Source organism: Leucoraja erinacea, chromosome 31, assembly GCF_028641065.1.
Source record: "Leucoraja erinacea ecotype New England chromosome 31, Leri_hhj_1, whole genome shotgun sequence".
In the NCBI taxonomy this organism is placed as follows: domain Eukaryota; kingdom Metazoa; phylum Chordata; class Chondrichthyes; order Rajiformes; family Rajidae; genus Leucoraja; species Leucoraja erinaceus.
The window spans coordinates 7,396,849-7,417,785 of NC_073407.1; the positions used below are offsets into that span (position 1 = coordinate 7,396,849).

Here is a 20,937-nt window from a genome sequence, read left to right on the forward strand (position 1 = left end):
CTTATTCTCTGATCACTCTCTGGAACTGCATTTTCCACACTTTCTTAAAGCTTAACAGTTCAAAAATGTAATATTGTTTTACAATATGAATTAAAAGCATGTTGAAGTATTAATGTAAAAACATCAGATAGACTGGTAAAGTGGTTAATTCAGCATCACCAAAGTTGTGAGAATGCTGGATGAATGGATTCTTACTGTGCTTAGCAGAGAAAATATGTTGCTCAGTTTTAGTTGCTTTCTCGTAAGTAGTTAATTTTAAAATACATTCTATGCTAAATGGAATTTTGTTTTACTGTCTGGTGGTAATATGGAATATTTTGTATTTCAAATTTCAAATAGCCTCAATGAGGAAGCTACAGGAACAGAACGAAGCATATCATGCCAACAGGGCTAAAATGGCAGAGACAATGGCTCTGGCCTTGGAAGAGAAGGATCAGGTAACTTAATTCTAATATTGCAAATTCCATTCAGCCTTATGCATGACCACAGTGGGTGTATTTTAGGCTACTCTAACAATATAACAATAACACGATAGATAATTCTACTTTCCTGTCAAAGGGGATTTTCGTAGTGCATCACTAATCTTCTCTGAGCAACATCTCATTGTATATCTGAAAGTGCATCAATTTCTTTGATCTTTAAACAAAACACATTAGTGGCTTGATAAGTGTTCTAAACTAATATATCTTTTTAACTCTGCCATCCGCTCCAGCAAACCTATCTACTTTCACTGGTGATATTGGGACTGTGGCCAACCTGTGCTTTCATGCACCATGGATGACAATATATATGTTTTCTATCTTTAAACTGCTTGCGGGAGCTGAAGAAAAAATGTCTAGGTGAAAATGTTCATGACAATCAGGGGATTCCTTTACATGTTTTACATTAATTTTAAGTCTTGAGTTTTCTTTTGAACAGGGCAGCACACTGGTGCATCTGTTAGAGCCTCTGCCTCACAGCACCAGAGACCTAGGTTCAATCCTGACCTCGGGTGCTGTTTATGTGGAATTGGTATGTTCTTCCTTTGACCACGTGGGTTTCCTCCTGGAGTTCTGGTTTTCTTCCACATCCCAAAGATGTGGGGGTTTGTAGGTTAACTGGCTACTGTAAATTACCCCTGGTATGTTGAGGAGTGGATGAGAAAGTGGAATGAGAACATGGTTCAGAACTACCATGTACCTCATTGGAGACACTCGGACTAACCTTAAACCATATAACCATATAACAATTACAGCACGGAAACAGGCCATCTCGGCCCTACAAGTCCGTGCCGAACAATTTTTTTTTTTTTTTTTTCCCCTTAGTCCCACCTGCCTGCACTCATACCATAACCCTCCATTCTCTTCTCATCCATATGCCTATCCAATTTATTTTTAAATGATACCAATGAACCTGCCTCCACCACTTCCACTGGAAGCTCATTCCACACCGCTACCACTCTCTGAGTAAAGAAGTTCCCCCTCATATTACCCCTAAACTTGTGTCCCTTAATTCTGAAGTCATGTCCTCTTGTTTGAATCTTCCCTATTCTCAAAGGGAAAAGCTTGTCCACATCAACTCTGTCTATCCCCTCTCATCATTTTAAAGACCTCTATCAGGTCCCCCCTTAACCTTCTGCGCTCCAGAGAATAAAGACCTAACTTATTCAACCTATCTCTGTAACTTAGTTGTTGAAACCAAGGCAACATTCTAGTAAATCTCCTCTGTACTCTCTCTATTTTGTTGACATCCTTCCTATAATTGGGCGACCAAAATTGTACACCAAACATCAAAAGGATGGCACAGTGGCACAAAGCTGCTGCCTTACAGGTTCGAGCCTAACTAGGGGTGCTGTTTGTATGGAATCTCCCATACTCCAAAGACATGTAGGATTGTAGGTTAATTGGCTTCTGTAAATTGTAATGTTAGTATACGGGGTGATCGGTGCGGACTTGGTGGGCCAAAGGTCTGTTTCCATGCGGTATCTCCAAAGTCTAAAGTTTTCATTTGGAAATCATTTTTATTTTCAGGAATGGATGGTGAAATTTTCTACTCTTGAAAAGGTACTGGATTTCCCCAAATTTTTTATAGTTTTATCTATGTTGAACTGGTTGAAACTGTAATGTTTACAATTTGTAGGAAGGAATTGCAGACGCTTGTTTAATCGGAAGATAGACACAAATAGCTGGGGTAACTCAGCGGATCAGACAGCACTGAGTCAGAAGAAGGGTCCTGACCTGAAACGTCTCCTATTATTTTTCTCCAGAGATGTTGCCTGTCCCGCTGAGTTACTCCAGCTTATTGTGTCTCGTATGTTTAAGATTTTCTGTTTTTGTGGCAAGCTAGGATCTGTTGTCGGCATCTATCAGGAAATAGTGGGCATTCACTTTATGCTCAGCATGTTCCTCTCTCAATGCGTGAATGAGCAGTTAAGTTATGTTTGCCTTTCACTTCCCTTTTCATCAGAACAGGGAAAATAAATAAAAACAAGTAAGTTGCAGAGAACTGGAAAGGGGAAAAGGGAACAAAGTGGAAAGTCGGTGATAGGATTGAGAGGAGAATGAATGTCAGACATCATGGTGGTGGAAGCAGGTGAATAACAAAATGTAAGTTGACGGAAGGTATAAATAGGAGAAGACAGATAAAGCCTTTGATTCCACGTGTTAGGCTCTGGAAGGTTAGCTGGGATCCAGAGAGAGCAACCAAACTATACATTAATTGAAGGAAGCAGAGGGTGGTGGTGGGATGTTTTTTGGACTGGAGGCCTGTTACGAGTGGTGTCCTCGGCGATGGTTGTTGGGCCCATTGCTGTTTGTGGTTTATATCAATGATTTGGAAGAGAATGCACAAGGCATGATTAGTAACTTTTACAGATTACACCAAAGTGAGTGGTATCATAAGACACAGTGACAGAATTAGGACATTCAGCCCATCACGTCTACTCCGCCATTCATTCATGGCTGATCTATTTTTCTCTCTAACCCTATTCCTCCCATAACCTTTGACGTCATCAAAAATCTATGCATCTCTTAAAAATACCCAATATCATGACCTCCACAGCCTTGTGGAAAAGAATTCCACAGATTCAACATGCTCTGGCAAAATAAATTCCTCCTTATCTCCATTCTAAAGGTGCAACCTTTTTTATGCTGAGCCTGTGCTCTCTAGTTCTACATTCTCCCATTACTGGAAATATCCTTTTTACGTCCACTCTATATAGGCCTTTCATTAGCTGGTAGATTTCAGTGAGATCCCCCCCCTCATTATTCTCAACTCCAGCGAGTACAGTTCCTAACAGCGAGTATCAGCATAAATAGTGAAGATAGATATCAAAAATTACCACAGGCTTTTGATCAGCTGGGCAAGTGTACTGAGGAATGGTTAATGGAGTTTAAAGCAGATGTGTGAGATGTTGTATTTTGGGAAGTTGAACCAGGGCAGGACCTTCACATTCAATGGTAGGCCCTGGGGAGTGTTATAAAACAGGGATTTCGGAATACAAGTACATACTCCCCTGAAAGTGGCATCACAGGTAGATAGGGTGGTCAAAAAGGCTTTTGGTACATTGGCCGTCATTAGTCAGGGTATTGATGTATAGAAGTTGAGACATAAGGTTACAATTGTACAAGGCGTTGGTGAGGCCAGACCTGCAAAACTGTATTCAGTTTTGGTCACCAGGAAGGATGTCTTCAAGCTGGAAAGAGTGCAGAGAAGATTTACAAGGAAGTTACGAGGACTTGAGAGGTCTGAGCTATAGGGAGGGGTTGGGCAGGCTGGGACTTTATTCCATGGAGCGCAGGAGGCTGAGCTTATAGTGGTCTATAAAATCATGAAGAAATTAATAGGGTGAATGCACAGAGTCTTTTACCCAGTGTGGGGGGAATCAAAAACTAGAAAACATATGTTTAAGGTGAGTGTGATAAGATTTAATACAAACCTGAGGTGAAACATTTTCACTCAGAAAATGTGGGTATATGGAATGATCTGCCAGAGGAGGTGGTTGAAGCAGATACTATATCAGCATTTAAAAGACATTTGTACAGGTGTAGAGGGGTATAGTCCAAACGCAGGCATATGGGACTAGCTTAGATGGAGCATCTTGGTCGGCACAGACGAGTTGGGCTGATGGCCCTGTTACTATTCTGTATGACTCCATGTCTCTAAATTTGAAATTACCAAAGGAGGTGTCGGGGGTTATGGGGAGAAGGCAGATGAATGGGGTTAGGAGGGGAGATAGATCAGTCATGATTGAATGGCAGAGTAGACTTGATGGGCTGAATGGCTTAATTCTTTTCCTATCACTTATGATCCTATGAGAATGGCATGGTTGCGCAGCAGTAGAGTTGCTGCATTACTGTGCCAGAGACCAGGGTTCAATCCTGACTACGGGTGCTGTCTCTACGTAGTTTGTATGTTCTCCCCGTGACTAGCGTGGGGTTTCCCTAGGTGCTCCAGTGTAGTCCTACATTCCAAAAACTTACAGGTTTGTAAGTTAATTGTCTTTGATCAAATTGTAAAGTGTCACTAGTGTGAGTGGAGTAGTGTAAGTGCGTGGAGATTGCTGGTCAGCGTGGACTCGGTGGGTCGAAGGGCCCGTTTCCGTGCTGTATCTCTGAACTAAACTAAACTAAAAGGAAAGAGGAAATCTGGAAATGTGAACAGCGAGGCAGGAAGGACTTGTTAAATTGCGATAAAACTCTCAGCAGCATCCATTAATTTTCACGAATTGGAGACATATTGAGCGTTATGTTCTGGTAGGAAATTCTCACCTGGTGACGTGTTGGGGCCTAGTTCTGGCATGTGCAGCTGTGATACCTGTTGGTTATCCTTCACTGGACTGAGTGTTATCAGGCAGTGCTACTATAGAATTATTATACCCGAATCTGTGTTCCTCTGAGGTACACATATGTACAGTTTTCAACAGGAGAGACTCTATTATGGGTTAAAAGGCTAATTTCCCTCTTGAAATGGGGCCAGGCATGGTGCTTCCACATCCTTCTAAGGTGAAATTAACTAACACCTTATCTAAATCATCAAACCTACTTTAGTCACATTGATTGTGAATGCTGAGTGATATACCAGTTGGCACCTTTGCGGGATATATTTTAGGTGGATATCTGGCAAAGCCCAGATCATTCTGTCACATGATTATATGACAATTCAATTGTGTTGGGTAATGATCCAAGTATTACCTTTGTGATTAGCTTGCTGGATCACTGCAGTTCGGAGGTAACTGTGCAACAAGGGTCACCAGAGAGAAAAATCCAGGTCAAATCTGATAAGAATAGGATCTTCTTTCGGGTCTGTGCATCAAAAGATCATAGGCTCATCAGATAGAGAGATACAGGACAGAAACATGTCCCTCTATCCACTGAGTCTGGTGCCGACCATCAGCCACCCATTTACACCAATCCTACATTTATCCCACATTCTCAACAATTCCCCCCAGATTCTGCCATTCACTACATACAGTAACCTATTTACAGTGACCTATTAACCTACTAACCCATGTCTTTGGGATGGAGGAGAAAACATGGAGGAGACTCGTGCTGTTCACGCAGACAGCACCTGGAGTCAGGAGGGTCTGTGGGGCTGTGAGACGGTGCTCAATTAGTTGTGCCACTGTGCTGCCCTGTTGTATGTTGAGTTACAGTCTGTAAACAATACCCATCCTGATATCAGCCAATCCACGCACGGTCTTTGTAAAAAATAAAAATGGCTTTTTGGATTGTCTGACAGCATTGTCCTTTTTATGTATAATTGCATGAATAAAACGGCATTCATTTTTTTTTTAATAGTCTTTTGTTGTTTAATACATTTCTTAGGAGAAGACAGCATTTGAGAACCAGCTGAAGCAGATGAAGAATGAGAATTTGAATCTGTTTCAGAAACGAGATGAACAGGATGAACTGGATGGATTTCAGCAGCAGGAACTTGCCAAAGTCAAACATATGGTATATGAAATAAATATTCTTGCAAACTTCCACTTTTTAGAAAACTTCACTGTGGACTTACGTTGTACTGATAGGACATGGAAGCAGACAGTCTTTTGGAATAATTAATTTCACCCTTCAAACCAGATTTTAACAGTGGGTGGGACGTATTGCTAACAGGTTTGCAGTGTTAGCTGTAGCCCACGGGCCTGTGGAAACATCCCTCTAAATGCAGAAATTAATTTGCATCTTTCTGCTCTTTTTGATTTCAGTGAGAAAGATGGTTTGTTAATCCCTGTAGCTAATACCTACTAATCCAGGCATCATTCTGATCATCTCCACTCCACCCTTTCCAAAGCGTCCATAGCCTTTCTGGAATGGGGTGATCAGAACTGCACATAATACTTCAAATGAAGGCCTATAGTATGCTTGCTTTCGTTGGTCAGGGCAATGAGTATAAGCGCCGGGAAGTCATATAAAGCTGAATCATGACTTTCCGACTCTTATACTCATTGCCCTGACCTATGTAAGCAAGCATATATAGGCCTTCATTACTATTCTGTCTACTTGTGTTGCCACTTTAACGGAGTTATGGACTTGGGCCCCAAGATCCCTCCATATATCAATGCTGTTCAGTCATGCCATTAGCTGTATTTTCCCCTTACGGTTGACCTCCCAAAGTGCAACACCTCACACTTGCTCAGATTAAAGTCCACCTGCCATTTCTTCGCCCATTTCTGTAGCTGATCTATGTCCCGCTGTAACCTTTGACAAGCATCCTCACACTCCACGACCCCAGAAATCTTGGTGTCATCTGCAAACTTACTAACTAACCAATCCGTTCTGAACTTTGATCAACGACTCCCACATATCAGATGTGGCCAGACCTAATAACAACTGCTCCCAGTGCACCCTTTCCTGCTCCTGCCTAATAACGGCGTTGTTTGCCTTGTTCCAGTTTAGTACCTTCTCGCAAGGTCTAGCCTTCTCCCAATTCAAAACAATCTTAAAACTTATGAGTTGTGATCACTATTGACTATCACTATCGACAAAATGCTCTTCCACTGTAACATTACTCACCTGGCCAGGCTCATTTCCCAACAGAAGATCCAGTATGTTCCCTTCTCGGGTTGGACTGTCCACATACTGTTTCAAGAAACCCTCTTGGATACACCTCACAAATTCTGCCCTGTCTAAATCTTTGGCCCTGAACAAGACCGAGAGCCAGGCCCAATAGTGGGGAAATTAAAGTCACCCACTAAGACAATCATGTTGATTTGTCATTTTTCGGAAAAAGTTTTCTCTATTAGGATAAACTTGTTACAGCTAAAGGATTGCAATCAGTTGAATAAACATGACGCATGAGGAATTATAGATGGTCTAGAAAGGAGCACTCATAATTCTGTTGATCTCTGATAGTTTGAGAGAATTACAATCTCACACTTGTCGATTAAAAATATTAGTAATAAAGTATGTTGTAATCTTGTGAATATTGCATTAAAACTTTCTTTGTGGTTAGAGCTAAAACTTATCTACTTTATAGCTCCTGCAAAAAGAAGAAATGTTATCAACGGTTGAAAGAGAACTTGAAGAACAGAAAACAGAGCTAGATCAAACCAAAGAGGAGCTGAAAGTCTCCAAACAGAAACTTTCAAACCTAAACCAAAGGCTGCAGCAGTTAGCGACTTTAACCGAAGACATGACCAAGGAAAGGTAAAACAATTTGGAGGAAATGTCATTTATCATATTATGAAATATTTCATTCTTCCATAAATTGTACAAATTTGATTGATTCAAAATGAACCTGATACTTCTGATCATACTTATTCTAATTGAACGTGGTACAATTGTAATATTACCTCCAAATTATCAAGGCCTTGAGGATAACTGAGAAAATCTTCTCCATTGTTCTCTGGGTAAATCAACATGTCGAGCGGGGACAACAACCCGCATTACTATTATTCGGAATTATTATTATGTGAACTTTGTTAGTCCGGCAAAACGTATAATCCGCCAAGGCTCTGGAACCAAGGGCGGCGGAATATCATTGGTGTAGTTAGTTGTAGTAAGTAACTTACTTGTAGTAAGTTTAATACTGTTCATCGGGAGTTCTCTACATAAAACAGGATCTTGAAGAACTTCAGGGGTATATAAAGTTTTTTTTTTCCTTCGTTTTGCAAATTGAAAATATATTTGAGAAACTAGGATTTGGAAGTGGGCCTCAGCTTTACATTAATGGATGCAAATTCAAGGTCTGCAATTCTGTGCCCAAATTTCCAACATGTGCTCTTAGTTTCCTATTTGGTGAAGTCTTCTCCATTGTGTATTATCTTTAGTTCTATTTACACGTTGTCCACCTTTCTATATCATCAGTGTTACCAGTAATTTCATATAGCCAAAAACGGCTTGAAGCAATATATAACAGGACATGCCGATGTGGGCAGTCGTTTTCTGAATAAAATTGAAACATTTTCTCCATTTTCTATGATTGCGGTTTTATTCAATTTGTTGAGACAGAAATATAGCATTTATCAGAAAAAAGTGAAGTAATATCTTATCACATTAATTTTGTTCTCGATCATTGGAATACCAGTACTATATTAGAGAACTTCTTTATTTGCAGTATCAGTTTCTATGATCAAACAAGCAATCCCTCTTTAGACATCTCATTCTCAACTTCTTCTTTCTCCTGTTGCTTTTTTAAACTTACCTCTTTGTGGTCATATCTCAAAATATCACGCAATGTGGATTGGTGTCCAATGTTATCTGATGACTGCTATTAAAATCCTTAGCGTCCTTTGCTGTAAAGACAAGTTATTGTAAATGTCCTATGCTGAGAAGCAGTGTTGTTGCAATTTTTTTTTAAAGTGGGAAGTTTCTATCCAATATGTATTGGATGATGGGATGCCTCTGACCAAGTTTCCAGTATTCTTACACATAAACTATGATAATTCCAAAGTAAAGGAATAAGGAACTTTAATTTACAGCTGATCTTTCATGACATCAGAATGTTCCAAAGTGTTTCAAAATAAATTAATTACTAGTGAAGTATATTTACTGGTACTCTTAAATACTATGGTGTAATATAGGAAAAGAGTATGACTGGTACTCTGAAGTACTATGGTGTAATATGGGGAAATGGAACAGCCAGGTTATGCTTAACAAAGTCTTACAATGGATTGTGTGCTAGCTGACAGCAAAGTGGAAGGATAATTATTGAACCATACATTCGGAGGCACTGGCCGCAGACCCGGTGGACGGGAACATCGGGAGCTCGCAGGTCCCTGGTGGGAGACCGCTTTTCCGAGCTCCGCAACGGCAACTTCTCCCGCTGGAATCGCGGGTTTAAGGACATGGAGCCGGGCCTTAAAATAGCCCGGCGTGGCTTAAACGGCCTCAGGACTTACCATCGCCCGCCGGGGGCTTTAACATCCGGAGCCCCAGTTCGCCTCGACACTGCAGTTGGACTGCTGAACCGCGGGAGAAGGAACAAAGGGAAGAAATAAAGACTTTGCCTTCCATCACAGTGAGAAGATGTTGGAGACTCACTGTGATGGATGTTTATGTAAACTGTGTTAAGTGTGGGTCTTGGATTGTGATGTAATGTAAAAAACTGTAGAAATGATATTTCGTTCAAACCTAGGTTTGAATGACAATAAATTGCATTCTATTCTATTCTATTCTATTGTATTGGGACAGCTCCAGGGCTTAGTTTTTAAATTCAAGGAGCAGTCTGGGCTATTATTTATTATCTTGCAAAAATGTAATCTCTGCCATCAGTTGCAAACTGAACAGAACTACATGCTCTAGTTTTTGTTTCTACTTTATTTAAACAAACTTTAAGCATCCACAATGTACTTTGCAGTAAGCTTGAGCTTAAAGTTATTTTGTGTGAAATGATGCCAAGTGCTGTTAGACCAAAAGAACACAAAACTCTTATTAATTTCTTATACATTTTTGTGAGCAATTCTTTGTTTCGTAACTTTGAAAAAAGTTCCTGTTGATTTTATTTTCTTATCACACAGAGAGGAACTGGTGGCAACAAAAAGAAGTGCAGAAGGGAAAATAACTGAATTGGAACAGAGGGCTCGGGAATTACAAGATGTGACCCAGCGATTCTCAGCTGATTTACAAAAGGTATTGCATGTTGTGGTTGTATAAAACTGGTCAGGCCAGATTTGGCGTAAATGGTGTGTGCAGTTCTGGTCGCCACATTACAGGAAGGATATGGAGGCTTTGGAGAGAGTGCAGAAGCATTTCAGCAGGCTGTTTCTCCTTATTGGGGAATATTAGCTATTAGGAGAAGTTGAACAAATATGAATTGTTTTCCCTGAGGCTCAGGGAATACCTGATAGAAGTTGATGAAATTATGAGAGGCATAGATAGGGTAGATAGTCTAAGAGTCATCTTCACTGGGTGAAAATGTCAAATATTTGAGGGTGTACCTTTAAAGTGAGAGAAGGGAAGTTTAAAGGAGACGTGCGAGGCACATTTGTTTTGTACACAAATAGTGAAATGGGATGGGCCAACGAGATGGTGGTAGATGCAAATATGATAGTGACGTGTAAAAGGCATTTAGACAGTCACAAGAACAGGCAGAGAATGGAAGGATATGGATTATGTGCAGACAGATGGGGTTGGATTACTCTGGCATTAAGTTCAATGTAGAGATCGTGGGCCGAAGGGCCTGTTCTTGTGCTGTACCATTCTGTGCTATATTTTACGGTATAATAGTTTAATGCACTGTTTCAAATAGAACAAAATCATTCATCAGCAGAATTGCATTTTTATGAAACTTTTGAAAACAAATTATTTACATTCATGTTTTACTTCCAGCCAAATAGCATCTTCATTTCTTTGCTTGCTTGAACTTTAGATTTATCACAAAACTAGTAAATATGCCTGTGTTAAATTCTGTGATAAAACCTGTTGCATGCAGCAATAGAAAACATAAATTTTATATAAAACATAAATTCTTATTATATCAACATATTTCATGGCTAAAGCAAAAATAATTTGCATACTTAGATCCTAAATTTGAGTTAAATATATTCTTTCTCATTATATAGCAACTGCATGTCCTAATAATAAAAAATATAATTGTACAGGGCAGCTCATATAGACAATAAATAGTAAATACCGAGTTGTGATTGATTCTACGAAAGAGAATTTTCATTAGTTTGTACCAATCTGCCCGTTTAAAAAAAAAAACCCTATCCATGTACCTATCCAAATGTCTTTTAGTTGTTATAGTACCTGCCCTAACTACCTCCGTTTAAAAAAAAATGTGTAAGAAAATTGACGTCTCAAATCAAGCTGCCACTTTGTAAGACATTGGTTAATTTAATTGTTTTCTGAAAGGTTGCTGAAGTGGATCATTGTTCAAGCATAGTGAGTTGACATTGGTGTCATAATGGAATGGGCAATAGTCCAAACAGAACATTTCCTGGCATGTGGATGTATGATCTAAAGAAGTTCCTTGTTAGATAAAATGCTCTTATTTAATTCTGACCATGAAAAACAAAGTTTGCGGCACGGTGATTTAGCGGTAGAGCTACTGCCTGACATTGCCATTCAATCCTGACTACGGGTGCTGTCTGTACGGAGTTTGTACGTTCTCCCCGTCATCTGCGAGGGTTTTCTCCCACGCTCCAATGTAAAATTGTCCCTAGTGGGTCTAGGGTAGTGTTAATTTGCAGTGATCGCTGGCCGGTGTGCACTCAGTGGGCCGAAGAGCCTGTTTCTGCCCTGTATCTTTAAACTAAACCAAGAATTCACATGAAAATATTTTGTTAAATTGTCAAGTTGTCCTGCACAGATTTGCAGGCAACTTATGCCAGATTGACCTATCAAGCAATTCTTTACACACAACACAGAGTGTGTTACTAAGCTATTCAATATGAGATATGGCAACTGAGACAAATCTGTTTTTTTTTATCCCCAGGGGTGTGCATTTTGTACAGAGGATTGATGAACTGCAGTTGGATTTCAGGCCTGCCAATCTTAAGTACATAAATGTTGCATTAATTGACTTATTCAATTAATTGACATGCTTTGTGTACCACCGTGATTTCCTAAAGAGACCAATTCTAAAATTCTTATTTCCAACATGTCAGGGATAAATTAACACCACACCGGGAAGTTCCCTACAAATCAAGCACCATCCTGATTTGAAAATAGATCGCCTTTCCCGCACTGTGACTGGGTCAAAATCCAGGAACTCTCTACTTAACAGCATTGTGTGTGTGTGTGTGTATCCACATCTGAGGGACTGCAGCGGTTCAAGAAGTTAGCTCACCACCCAACAAAGGACGGGTTATTAAATGCTGGCTCAGCCTGCTAAACCCACATCCCTTGAATGAAAGAAAGGAAACTCTCATTAACGCTTTAAATAACAGTGTAAGGGAGAAAAACAGTGCTGCATACGTTGTGATTCACAGGTGTATCTAATTAACATTTTCAGTGACATTAATGAATCTGCAGTTAGCATCTCATTGCAACCCTGTTATTCTTTGTAAATAGGCATCTGTGGAAACCGAGGAGAAGAGAAGAGTTATTGAGCACCTACAGGCAAAAGTATTTTCTCTGGAAAAAAGGTTCGAGGGAAATTACTCTGAGGATGAGCATGTACAAGAGCTGCTTAAAGAGGTACAGATTCACACAACAGCAACTTTAAATTGCAATAATTAAATGATTTAGGCCTTTCTATTGCTTGATTGGATCCTTTTCAATGATCCTACGTGTACCACTGTAATTTCCTTTCTCAGATTTCAAGTTTTTTTTTTTAGTTCTTTGATAAACACAGTCTATGTCCATCAAATTGGAGTTGAAGTGTGATTCTATTACTTTGTTAACCTCTAAGTGTGCTCTGCAGAAATCCTATCTGGAACAAAAATTGGAAGAAAGTCAGGAGCATTTGTTGGAAGCTAAGACCAGCCACGCTGAGGCTATGGGAGCGTTTGAAAGACAGGTATCCACTGCAGTAGAAAATCTAATTATCTCCAATAATAAATTCCAGCAATTCTTAACACAGAGAAATGTTTGGTGGTATGTTTTTACTGAATACTTTTCCCAACTTGTTTTAGATAGGTAAACAAAACATGGAAATAACTGAACTTCAGTCTTTGATGCAGCAAAAAGATGCTGATATGCAGATTTTCAAAGACAAGAGTGCAAGTCAGGTAATTTCTAACCTCCTCTGTTACAGTAGTGATTTCTGAACTACCTCGTGGCAACTTGTAAACACCATGTCCTGGGTAGCTCACAACCTAACAATATGAACATTTTGCAATTTTAGGCAACACCCAACCCCATTCTTTTTATTTTACCCCCCCTCCAACGCCTTTTTTTCCCTGACCCTGGTGCGCACCCATTCTCCCATTTGCCCACCCCTGCTCCCCCCACTTCATGCCCCATCTCTTTCAACCCATGTTTCTCACTCTGGCTTTACATTTCACTTTTATCTCCTTGTCTCCTTTAGTCTCCATTTGTCACTCTTTCGTCTTCTTTTCATCTCTGCCATCCTGCCCACTCACCTGCCAATCAAACCCCCCCCTCACCTGTATCTAATGAACCCTTGATTCAATTATTCAAATCAATGATACTTTATTGTCACATGTGTACCTAGGTACAATGAAATGCTTTGTTTTGCATACAATCCAATAAAATCGTACAGCAGATCTCACGTAGGCAATACACACGAGTCACTACATATGCGGTGGCGACAAAGTTACAACAGTCCTATCTTCTGCCTGCAGGCGCCACGCACCAGTTCTCCCTGCATTCCTGGCAGCCCCCTACCGGGTCCCCCCTTCATTCTCGATGCCCTTCTGCCAGGTCCCCCCTTGGATCTCTGTGGCCTTTCGTGGACTCTCCCTTCATTTTCGGCAGCCCCCCACTGGGTAGCTCTCGGCCACGCGGGACCCCTATGCTCTCGATGTACCAGGTTTTGTCCCGCGCCTGCCTCATTTACAGCTTTCTCTCCCCAACTATAATCAGTCTGAAGGAGGGTCTCAACTCGAAACGTTGCCTATACATGTCCTCCAGTTCATCCAGCACTTTGTGTTGTGCACAAAGTTTCAGCATCTGCAATTCCTTGTGTCTACATTGTGGATTAATTTGTGACTGCAAAGTGGGAACAACAACATCTGGACGATTTAAATGATTCAATGTTTTCATAATGATGGAATTTATAAAATTTAGCAACAAAGTTTGACTAGACATCGTGTGATTGTGAGGAGAATGTAGAAACATGGAACTGCAGATGCTGGTTTGCATAATTGGATTATTGTGTGACTATTCCTCTTCTATGACACCTAGGTTTTGTGCTTTGAAGGCACAATTTTTGTCTTCCCCTCATACTGCCATTTCTAACAATCTGATTATTTTCCAGGTCAGTGAATTGGAGCAATGGTTACAGTCCACCAACAACAAGTTAACACAGAAAGAAAGTGATGTAAATGAGAAAGAAATTCAATTAAAAAAGCTGGTGAGGAAAATGATAAAAATATAATGATCATGAATCTTTGAAAATTAGATTAATTTAAAAAAAAATTCAAATGGAAATATTTATTCTTAGTTGTTAACATTTTGAGATAATTTCTATTCTCGTAGCAAGAAGAAAGTGAAGCCATGAATGATAAATTGAAGCATCAGATTGCTGCTTTAAGACATCAGCACATCGAGAAGACCAGCCGAGTGGATGCCCAAATAGCTGCCCTTGAAACTGCCCGTGAATTTGACAAAACAGCTTCGCAACACAATATAGTAAGTGTTGTATTACCTATATGTTTTATTACTAATTTCTGGGGTTAAAAAAACCGAGGGAGTATGAGAGAAATAATTTGACTTTTTGATCAATGACCTTTCATCAGAACGGGAGAGAGGAGAGAGGAAATACACAATGGGAGATCTGTCGTGAATAGAGTTTTTGTGTTAAAACACTCCTTACATAAGGGACAGAAATTATTATTTAGGTTTTTTTGTAGAATGGAATCTTTGAAATCAAATGAATGACTAGGTATTCACGTAGTAATGTAACGGCAAAACGTTTTTTCCCAGAAATGCACCAAAAAGCATGATTATGGAGGGAAAAAAATTATAGTTTCATAGTAAAGGATCCTTCCGAGCAAAGTGATCATAGCATGTCAGAATTCCAAATGCAGAGTGAGGGTGACAAACCTGGTGTGAAAATAGTGTTAAATGGAGTCAATTAATTTAAAGTAAATTCCAATGGATGGGAACAGGGTTGCTCAAAATGGCTGGGAAAGGAGATTGAATAGTCAGAGGTGGCAGACAGTTAAGGAGATAATTTCATGAAAGTCAGCAAAGGTATGGTTCAATGAGAAATAAACCATGGCTAAGGAAGTTGAGGATGTTATCAAATGGAAAGGAAAGGCATATAATATTGTGGTAGGGTAGGTGATTGGAAAATGTTTAGAAATCAGCAAACGATAATTAAAGACATACAAAGAAGAAGACGGAGTTTCAGAGTAAATCCGGGAACAATATGGAGACAGATTCTTAAGCTTTGTAAAAGATTTTACAGAGAGCAGCTAAAGCAGATGTTGATCCCTTACAGGATGAGACTGGAGAATTAATAATGATAAAGATTTTAAATAGTCATTTTGGATTCATCCCCGTGTTAAAAATCTTGGAGTTCTTGATAGTTAAGGGACTGTTGAGAGGGAAGAATTTAAGACAGACAATCTGTATCACTGGGAGAAAAACTGCCAAGCAAACTAATGAGGCTAAAGACAGACACATCCTCTGAACCTATAGCCTGCATCCCAGGAGCCAGCTGCAGAGATGGCAGATGTGTTGATTATAATCTTCAAAAATTCCCCAGATTCTGGAGAGGTCCCAAAGGATTGGAAAACTGCAAATATAAGAACCCCATCCAAGAAGGAGGGAGTCAGAAGGTAGGAAATAATAGTCCAGTCTGTCAGGCTGAAAGTAATCTTTGGGAAAATACTAGAATCTGTTATTAAGGATGCAACATTAGGACACCTAGAAAATTATTCTGCAATCAAAGAGACTCAACATGGTTTTATGAAAGATAAATCATGTTTTACAAATTTGCTAAGAGCTCTTTGAGGATGGAGCAAACTGAGTGGATAAATGGACATCAAGAGGTGTGGGCACAGGAACTGCAGATGCTGTTTTGCAAATAAAGATACAAAGTGCTAGAGTAACTCAGCGGGTCAGGCAGCATCTCTGGAAACATGGATAGGCAATGTTTCTGGCCGGCACCCTTCTTCAAACTGATTGTAGTCGGTGGTCTGTTTGGATTTCTGGCAGACATTCAATAAAATGCCACATGAGGGTTACTGCTTGAGAGCTTTCTAGCTTAGCGGTATTATGCACACTCCGCAATTGACTGACGAACAGGAAATAGTCTGGTTACATTTCAGATTGTCTATTAGTAAATAATTACTATTTATTAGTAATTAGTAAATAGAGAGATCAATGCTCGGGCCTCAACTATTCACTGTTTAAATTATTGATCCAGATGAAAGAACCAAATGTGTTGTTGCCAGATTTGGTGATCATATAAAGATTGGTTGTTTAGTGAGTTGTGGGGAGGGAGCAAAAAATCTGCAAAGTGATATAAATAAATTAAATGAGTGGGCAGGTTAGCCTTTAGAATATGGGAAGATAACAGGTTGTTTTTGTCAGAGAGAAAAATGACAAAGCAGATTATTACTTAAATGGAGTGAGACTACAAAGTGTTGCAGTATTAATGGATACAGAGCGACAATTATGTGAAACAAAGGATTGGCATGCAGGGATAGCAGGTGATTAGAAAGGGCAAAAAGTATTGGAGACAATGTAATAATAACTGACAATATTATCAATTTAAAAATGTAAGACAGTAATGATGTAATAGATTATGTACCTATCTCCAATAAAAATATTTTCAAAAAAATGAAAGGGCCATAGAATGTTGGCGTTTACTGCAATGAGTCAAAGAATTGTACGGCATGGTAATAGACACTTCGGCCCATTTTGTCCATGCCGACTAAACTGCCTAACATGCCGACTAAATTGCACTTGCACCCTCATCCATCCAAATATTCCCTATCCATGTACCAATCCTTGGGAATGGGTACGGAATATAAAAGCAGGGAAGCTTTGATGAAACTAAAGAACACTGATGAGACCTCTCCTGGAGTACTGTGTACAGTTTTGACCATATTTAAGAAAGGATATTCTCAGAATGGAGGCTTTGCAAAGAAGGTTCATCAAGTTGATTCACATGATAAAATGGGTTTGAAAGTTACCATGGTAGCCATAACTTTAGATGTGAAGTTCTTTATTAGTGTGAGTTTTTTTTAGGTCACGAGTTACATTAAGCAATTCTTCCAAAGTATTTTTCCTGCCTGCTTAGTTCTTGACCTTGTAGCCACTATTACTTCCCGGTACATGTAAGATCACCCCGGGAAAATATAATGGCGTGTATTTGTAACGTATTGGACATTGCTGGCAATGCGGGCACTTATTGGCCGCCTCCAAATGCTCCTAAACTGAAGAGGAAGTTTAATTTAGTTTAGAAATACTGCATAGAAACACACCCTTCAGCCACTGAAACCATTGATCACCCGTTCACACTAGTTCTGTGTTATCACCCTTCTCGTCCACTCCCTACGGACTGGGGCAATGCACAGAGGCCAATTAACCTACAAGTCCGCACTTCTTTGGGATGTGGGTGGAAACCAGAGAAAACCCAAGCGACCACAGGGAGAATGTGCCACCTCCACAGAGACAACACCCGAGGTCAGGATCGAACCAGGATCTCTGGCGTTTTGAGTACCAGCTGCGCCACTGAGCCGCCCTTAATCAATCTTATGGTTGGGGGCTGGAACAAAAGCTTTTCATTGCACCTCGGTACACGTGACGATAAACTAAAAATGAACTGAATTGCATACGATCAAGATCAGATAAGGACAACAGAACTTCTTCCCTGAAGAAAATGAATGGACCAGCTGGGGATTTGTGAGAATCTGATAGTTTTGTGGTTATCATCAACAACCGGTTTTAGTTTTAGATTCCAGATTTATTTAATTACTTGAGGTAAAATTTCCCAGCTGCTGTGGTGGAACTCAAACTGATGGTCCCTGGCTCAACAGTCAATAATTCTGACTGCTAGATTAGTAATAATCACTTCTCTTCTGTGCGCCATTTGCAGTAACCCAACCATAAGAGCCATTTGTTTGTCTTTATTTGTGCACAGTGCCAACTCCAACAGAAAAATGAAGATCTAAGTGACAGACTTAACGAGACTGAAAATGCTTTGAAGGAAGTTGAGGGTGAACTTGAAAAGTCAAAGGTTTGTACTGTATTTTAAAATAGTATTTAGGAATGGTTACTCATGATATTTTTTAGGGTATTATGTTCTATGCTTTACTGTATAATCACTGCCACCCTGCTACTCAATATTTGCTTGTCATCTTGCTGGGATATATATAAACAGATTTCTCTTTCTACTCGTTTTCAACAACTCTTTTTCAGCTGTAGTACATTTATATTTAATTTATTTTTCTTCTAGAAATCTAATTGAAATACAGTTTTATATTGTGATTTGAATGGTTCTTGTACATGCCAAAATATCACATCATGACTTTAGTGCCTTGTTTCTGATTCCTTCATGGTTTGTATTTTTCCATGTAATATTCTTTGAGAATAGGGCTAAATGAATCAAGGATATGGGGAAAAAAGCAGGAGTGGGGTACTGATTTTAAATGATCAGCCATGATCATATTTAATGGCGGTGCTTGCTCGAAGGGCCGAATGGCTTCCTCCTACACCTATTTTTCTATGTTTTCTATATTCTATGTCTAATATGAAATGCTTTTATTGCTTCAACATTTCTCATCACCTGCCATGTATCATTTCACAGATGGGAGTTTGGGCAGCTTGCACAGCTGTGAGCCCACTAGAAGGGAGAGGTTTAAAAAGTACCGCATCCATTAAGTGGCATATTACTGCTTTTCAGCACCTTGATCCAATTGAAAGCAAATCATCTATTCTCATGCATAGATTCGATGGAGAGGGAGAATCTGTGAAAAACATTTTTTGTGCATGAAAGTTTTGTGTTTCAAATCATTTAATGAAAACAATTATAACAAAATGACTTTGCAAAACAAAGAACATGCAATCCCAAAGTAGCGAGTATGTACTTCAAAGTATCCCTTGTATACTTAATGAATTTACTTTCCACTAAATTAATTTAAAATTATTGGCTTGAGGTTTGCTCAGGTTGAGAAGTGGGAGCAAGCAATGGCTTTCAAAACCATCTTTTGCACGATTACCGAACACTTGTTGCACTTCTAGTCAACTGCTATCAGTTTTAGTTGCAGTTCTGCCTCCTCGCTCTGCAGGGAATCTGAGTCGTCCATGGAGAGAAGAAATAGGGAGACTCATGGGCGCAGACTCATCATATTGAAGAACCGTCACTGAGATATGCAGTCATAAAATTGAAGAACAGGAGACACATATTACATATTTAAGTTCTCCCCAGGACCGCATCCATGTTCATCATGTGCTCTGGCTTCCTCCCGCATCCCAAAGACATTCAGATAGTGTAAATTGTTGCTCAAAATTACCTGCTGGTGTGGGTCACTGCTGATAGAATCAAAGAGAAGTTGCTGGGCATGTGAGGGGGAGTTAGTTGCAGGGCTACAGGGAAATAGGAGGGAGAAATGTGGCTGATAGGATTTGCTCTCTGAAGGGCCTGTCCCACTTACGCGACTTTTCAGCAACTCTTCGGCCTTCATTCTTCAGAGCTGGATCGACCGTCAGCGATAAAACCACGAGCTGTATCGACCGTCAGTGGACACACGTGCACACACACACACACACACACACACACACACACACACACACACACACACACACACACACACACACACACACACACACACACACACACACACACACACACACACACACACACAGCCAGGGAAAGCGGGGGAGCGCTGTCTGAAATTCACACCCGCGATGAACAGGAAGGTAAAAGACGGCTGGCACAGTGTACGGTAACTCCTTTAGGGGGAGGGGGGGAGAGGGGGGAGAAAGAGTGGAGACACTTTTAAGAAGCCAGACAACTTTTAATAAAGTTTAGCGGGCATTTAACATTACCGGTCGGTTTTCCCTGGTTCTGAAAACTCCAATGAGCCAATGCCCGGTCAGCGAAGGAGATTGCCTACGGCTACCTCGACTGCCTATAACTACATGGCGACCCCACTATCACTGCACTACGAGTTCAAAAGAACCATGCCGACCAATTTTTACTCGACCAAACTGAGGCTACGAGTATGCGGGAACTTCTCTCGAGTATGAAGTTACAATGACCTCCTAGGACCATGGGTCGACCATGCTGCGAGTGCAAACTCTTCTAAACTTGCAAATTAGGTTGCCATAGTGGGACAGGCCCTTTACTAACCGGCATGGATCTGCTGGGCTGAATGCGCTTTTTTCTTTCATTAAGTCTAATAGTATCAAACGTTGGTTGAAATGTACACATGAGAATAAAAGAGAGAAGAATAAACAAAATAATAAAAAAATAAAAATAGTTCTTTATCCACATATTTCAGTTAAACGATTGTATTAAATCAGTTGGATAAACATTGATCTAGCATTTTGACATTGAGAGGAATGTTTAAGCAGGTAGTATTAGAGTGAACATACTGTTTACCCAGTAGTGTTAAATATTTAAGCTTCAATCCTTCACAGCCAAGAAGCTGAGTACGCACATAATTACATAAGGCAATTTACTTAACCATAAAATAGCAGAAATATCAAATATGTGACGTGAGTGTGAATATACAATATTGGATATGTAAACATGTCATCACTGTAATACTTTGATATTTTAATAATGCAACTATGCTAATATACTGGAATGTTTTAATGCAGGATAAATTAAGAACCAGTGAAAATGCGAGTGTTGATCTTGCTAAAGTATTAGAAGAGGCCAGAACACAGAGAGAGGAATTAGAACACAAGGTTTGTTCCAACCATATTG

The 20,937-nt window shown here is 39.9% G+C and overlaps 2 protein-coding genes across 4 annotated transcripts in view; both read left to right on the forward strand.

Annotated features, from left to right (window-relative positions):
- The window catches only part of LOC129711863 (60S ribosomal protein L35), a 204,872-nt gene that overhangs the window by 144,458 nt on the left and 39,477 nt on the right, over positions 1-20,937 (forward strand). The gene's annotated exons all lie outside the window — the stretch shown is intronic.
- The window catches only part of golga1 (golgin A1), a 67,733-nt gene that overhangs the window by 25,106 nt on the left and 21,690 nt on the right, over positions 1-20,937 (forward strand). For 2 of the 3 annotated variants that reach the window (XM_055659832.1, XM_055659834.1), the window contains 12 exons: positions 340-437; positions 2,010-2,042; positions 5,805-5,933; positions 7,456-7,625; positions 9,938-10,049; positions 12,435-12,560; positions 12,787-12,882; positions 12,998-13,093; positions 14,305-14,400; positions 14,526-14,678; positions 18,145-18,240; positions 20,829-20,918. In XM_055659832.1, the coding sequence (XP_055515807.1) occupies positions 340-437; positions 2,010-2,042; positions 5,805-5,933; positions 7,456-7,625; positions 9,938-10,049; positions 12,435-12,560; positions 12,787-12,882; positions 12,998-13,093; positions 14,305-14,400; positions 14,526-14,678; positions 18,145-18,240; positions 20,829-20,918 (1,295 nt within the window). The remainder of the gene's footprint in view (positions 1-339; positions 438-2,009; positions 2,043-5,804; positions 5,934-7,455; positions 7,626-9,937; positions 10,050-12,434; positions 12,561-12,786; positions 12,883-12,997; positions 13,094-14,304; positions 14,401-14,525; positions 14,679-18,144; positions 18,241-20,828; positions 20,919-20,937) is intronic. The other variant, XM_055659833.1, reaches the window with a different exon arrangement.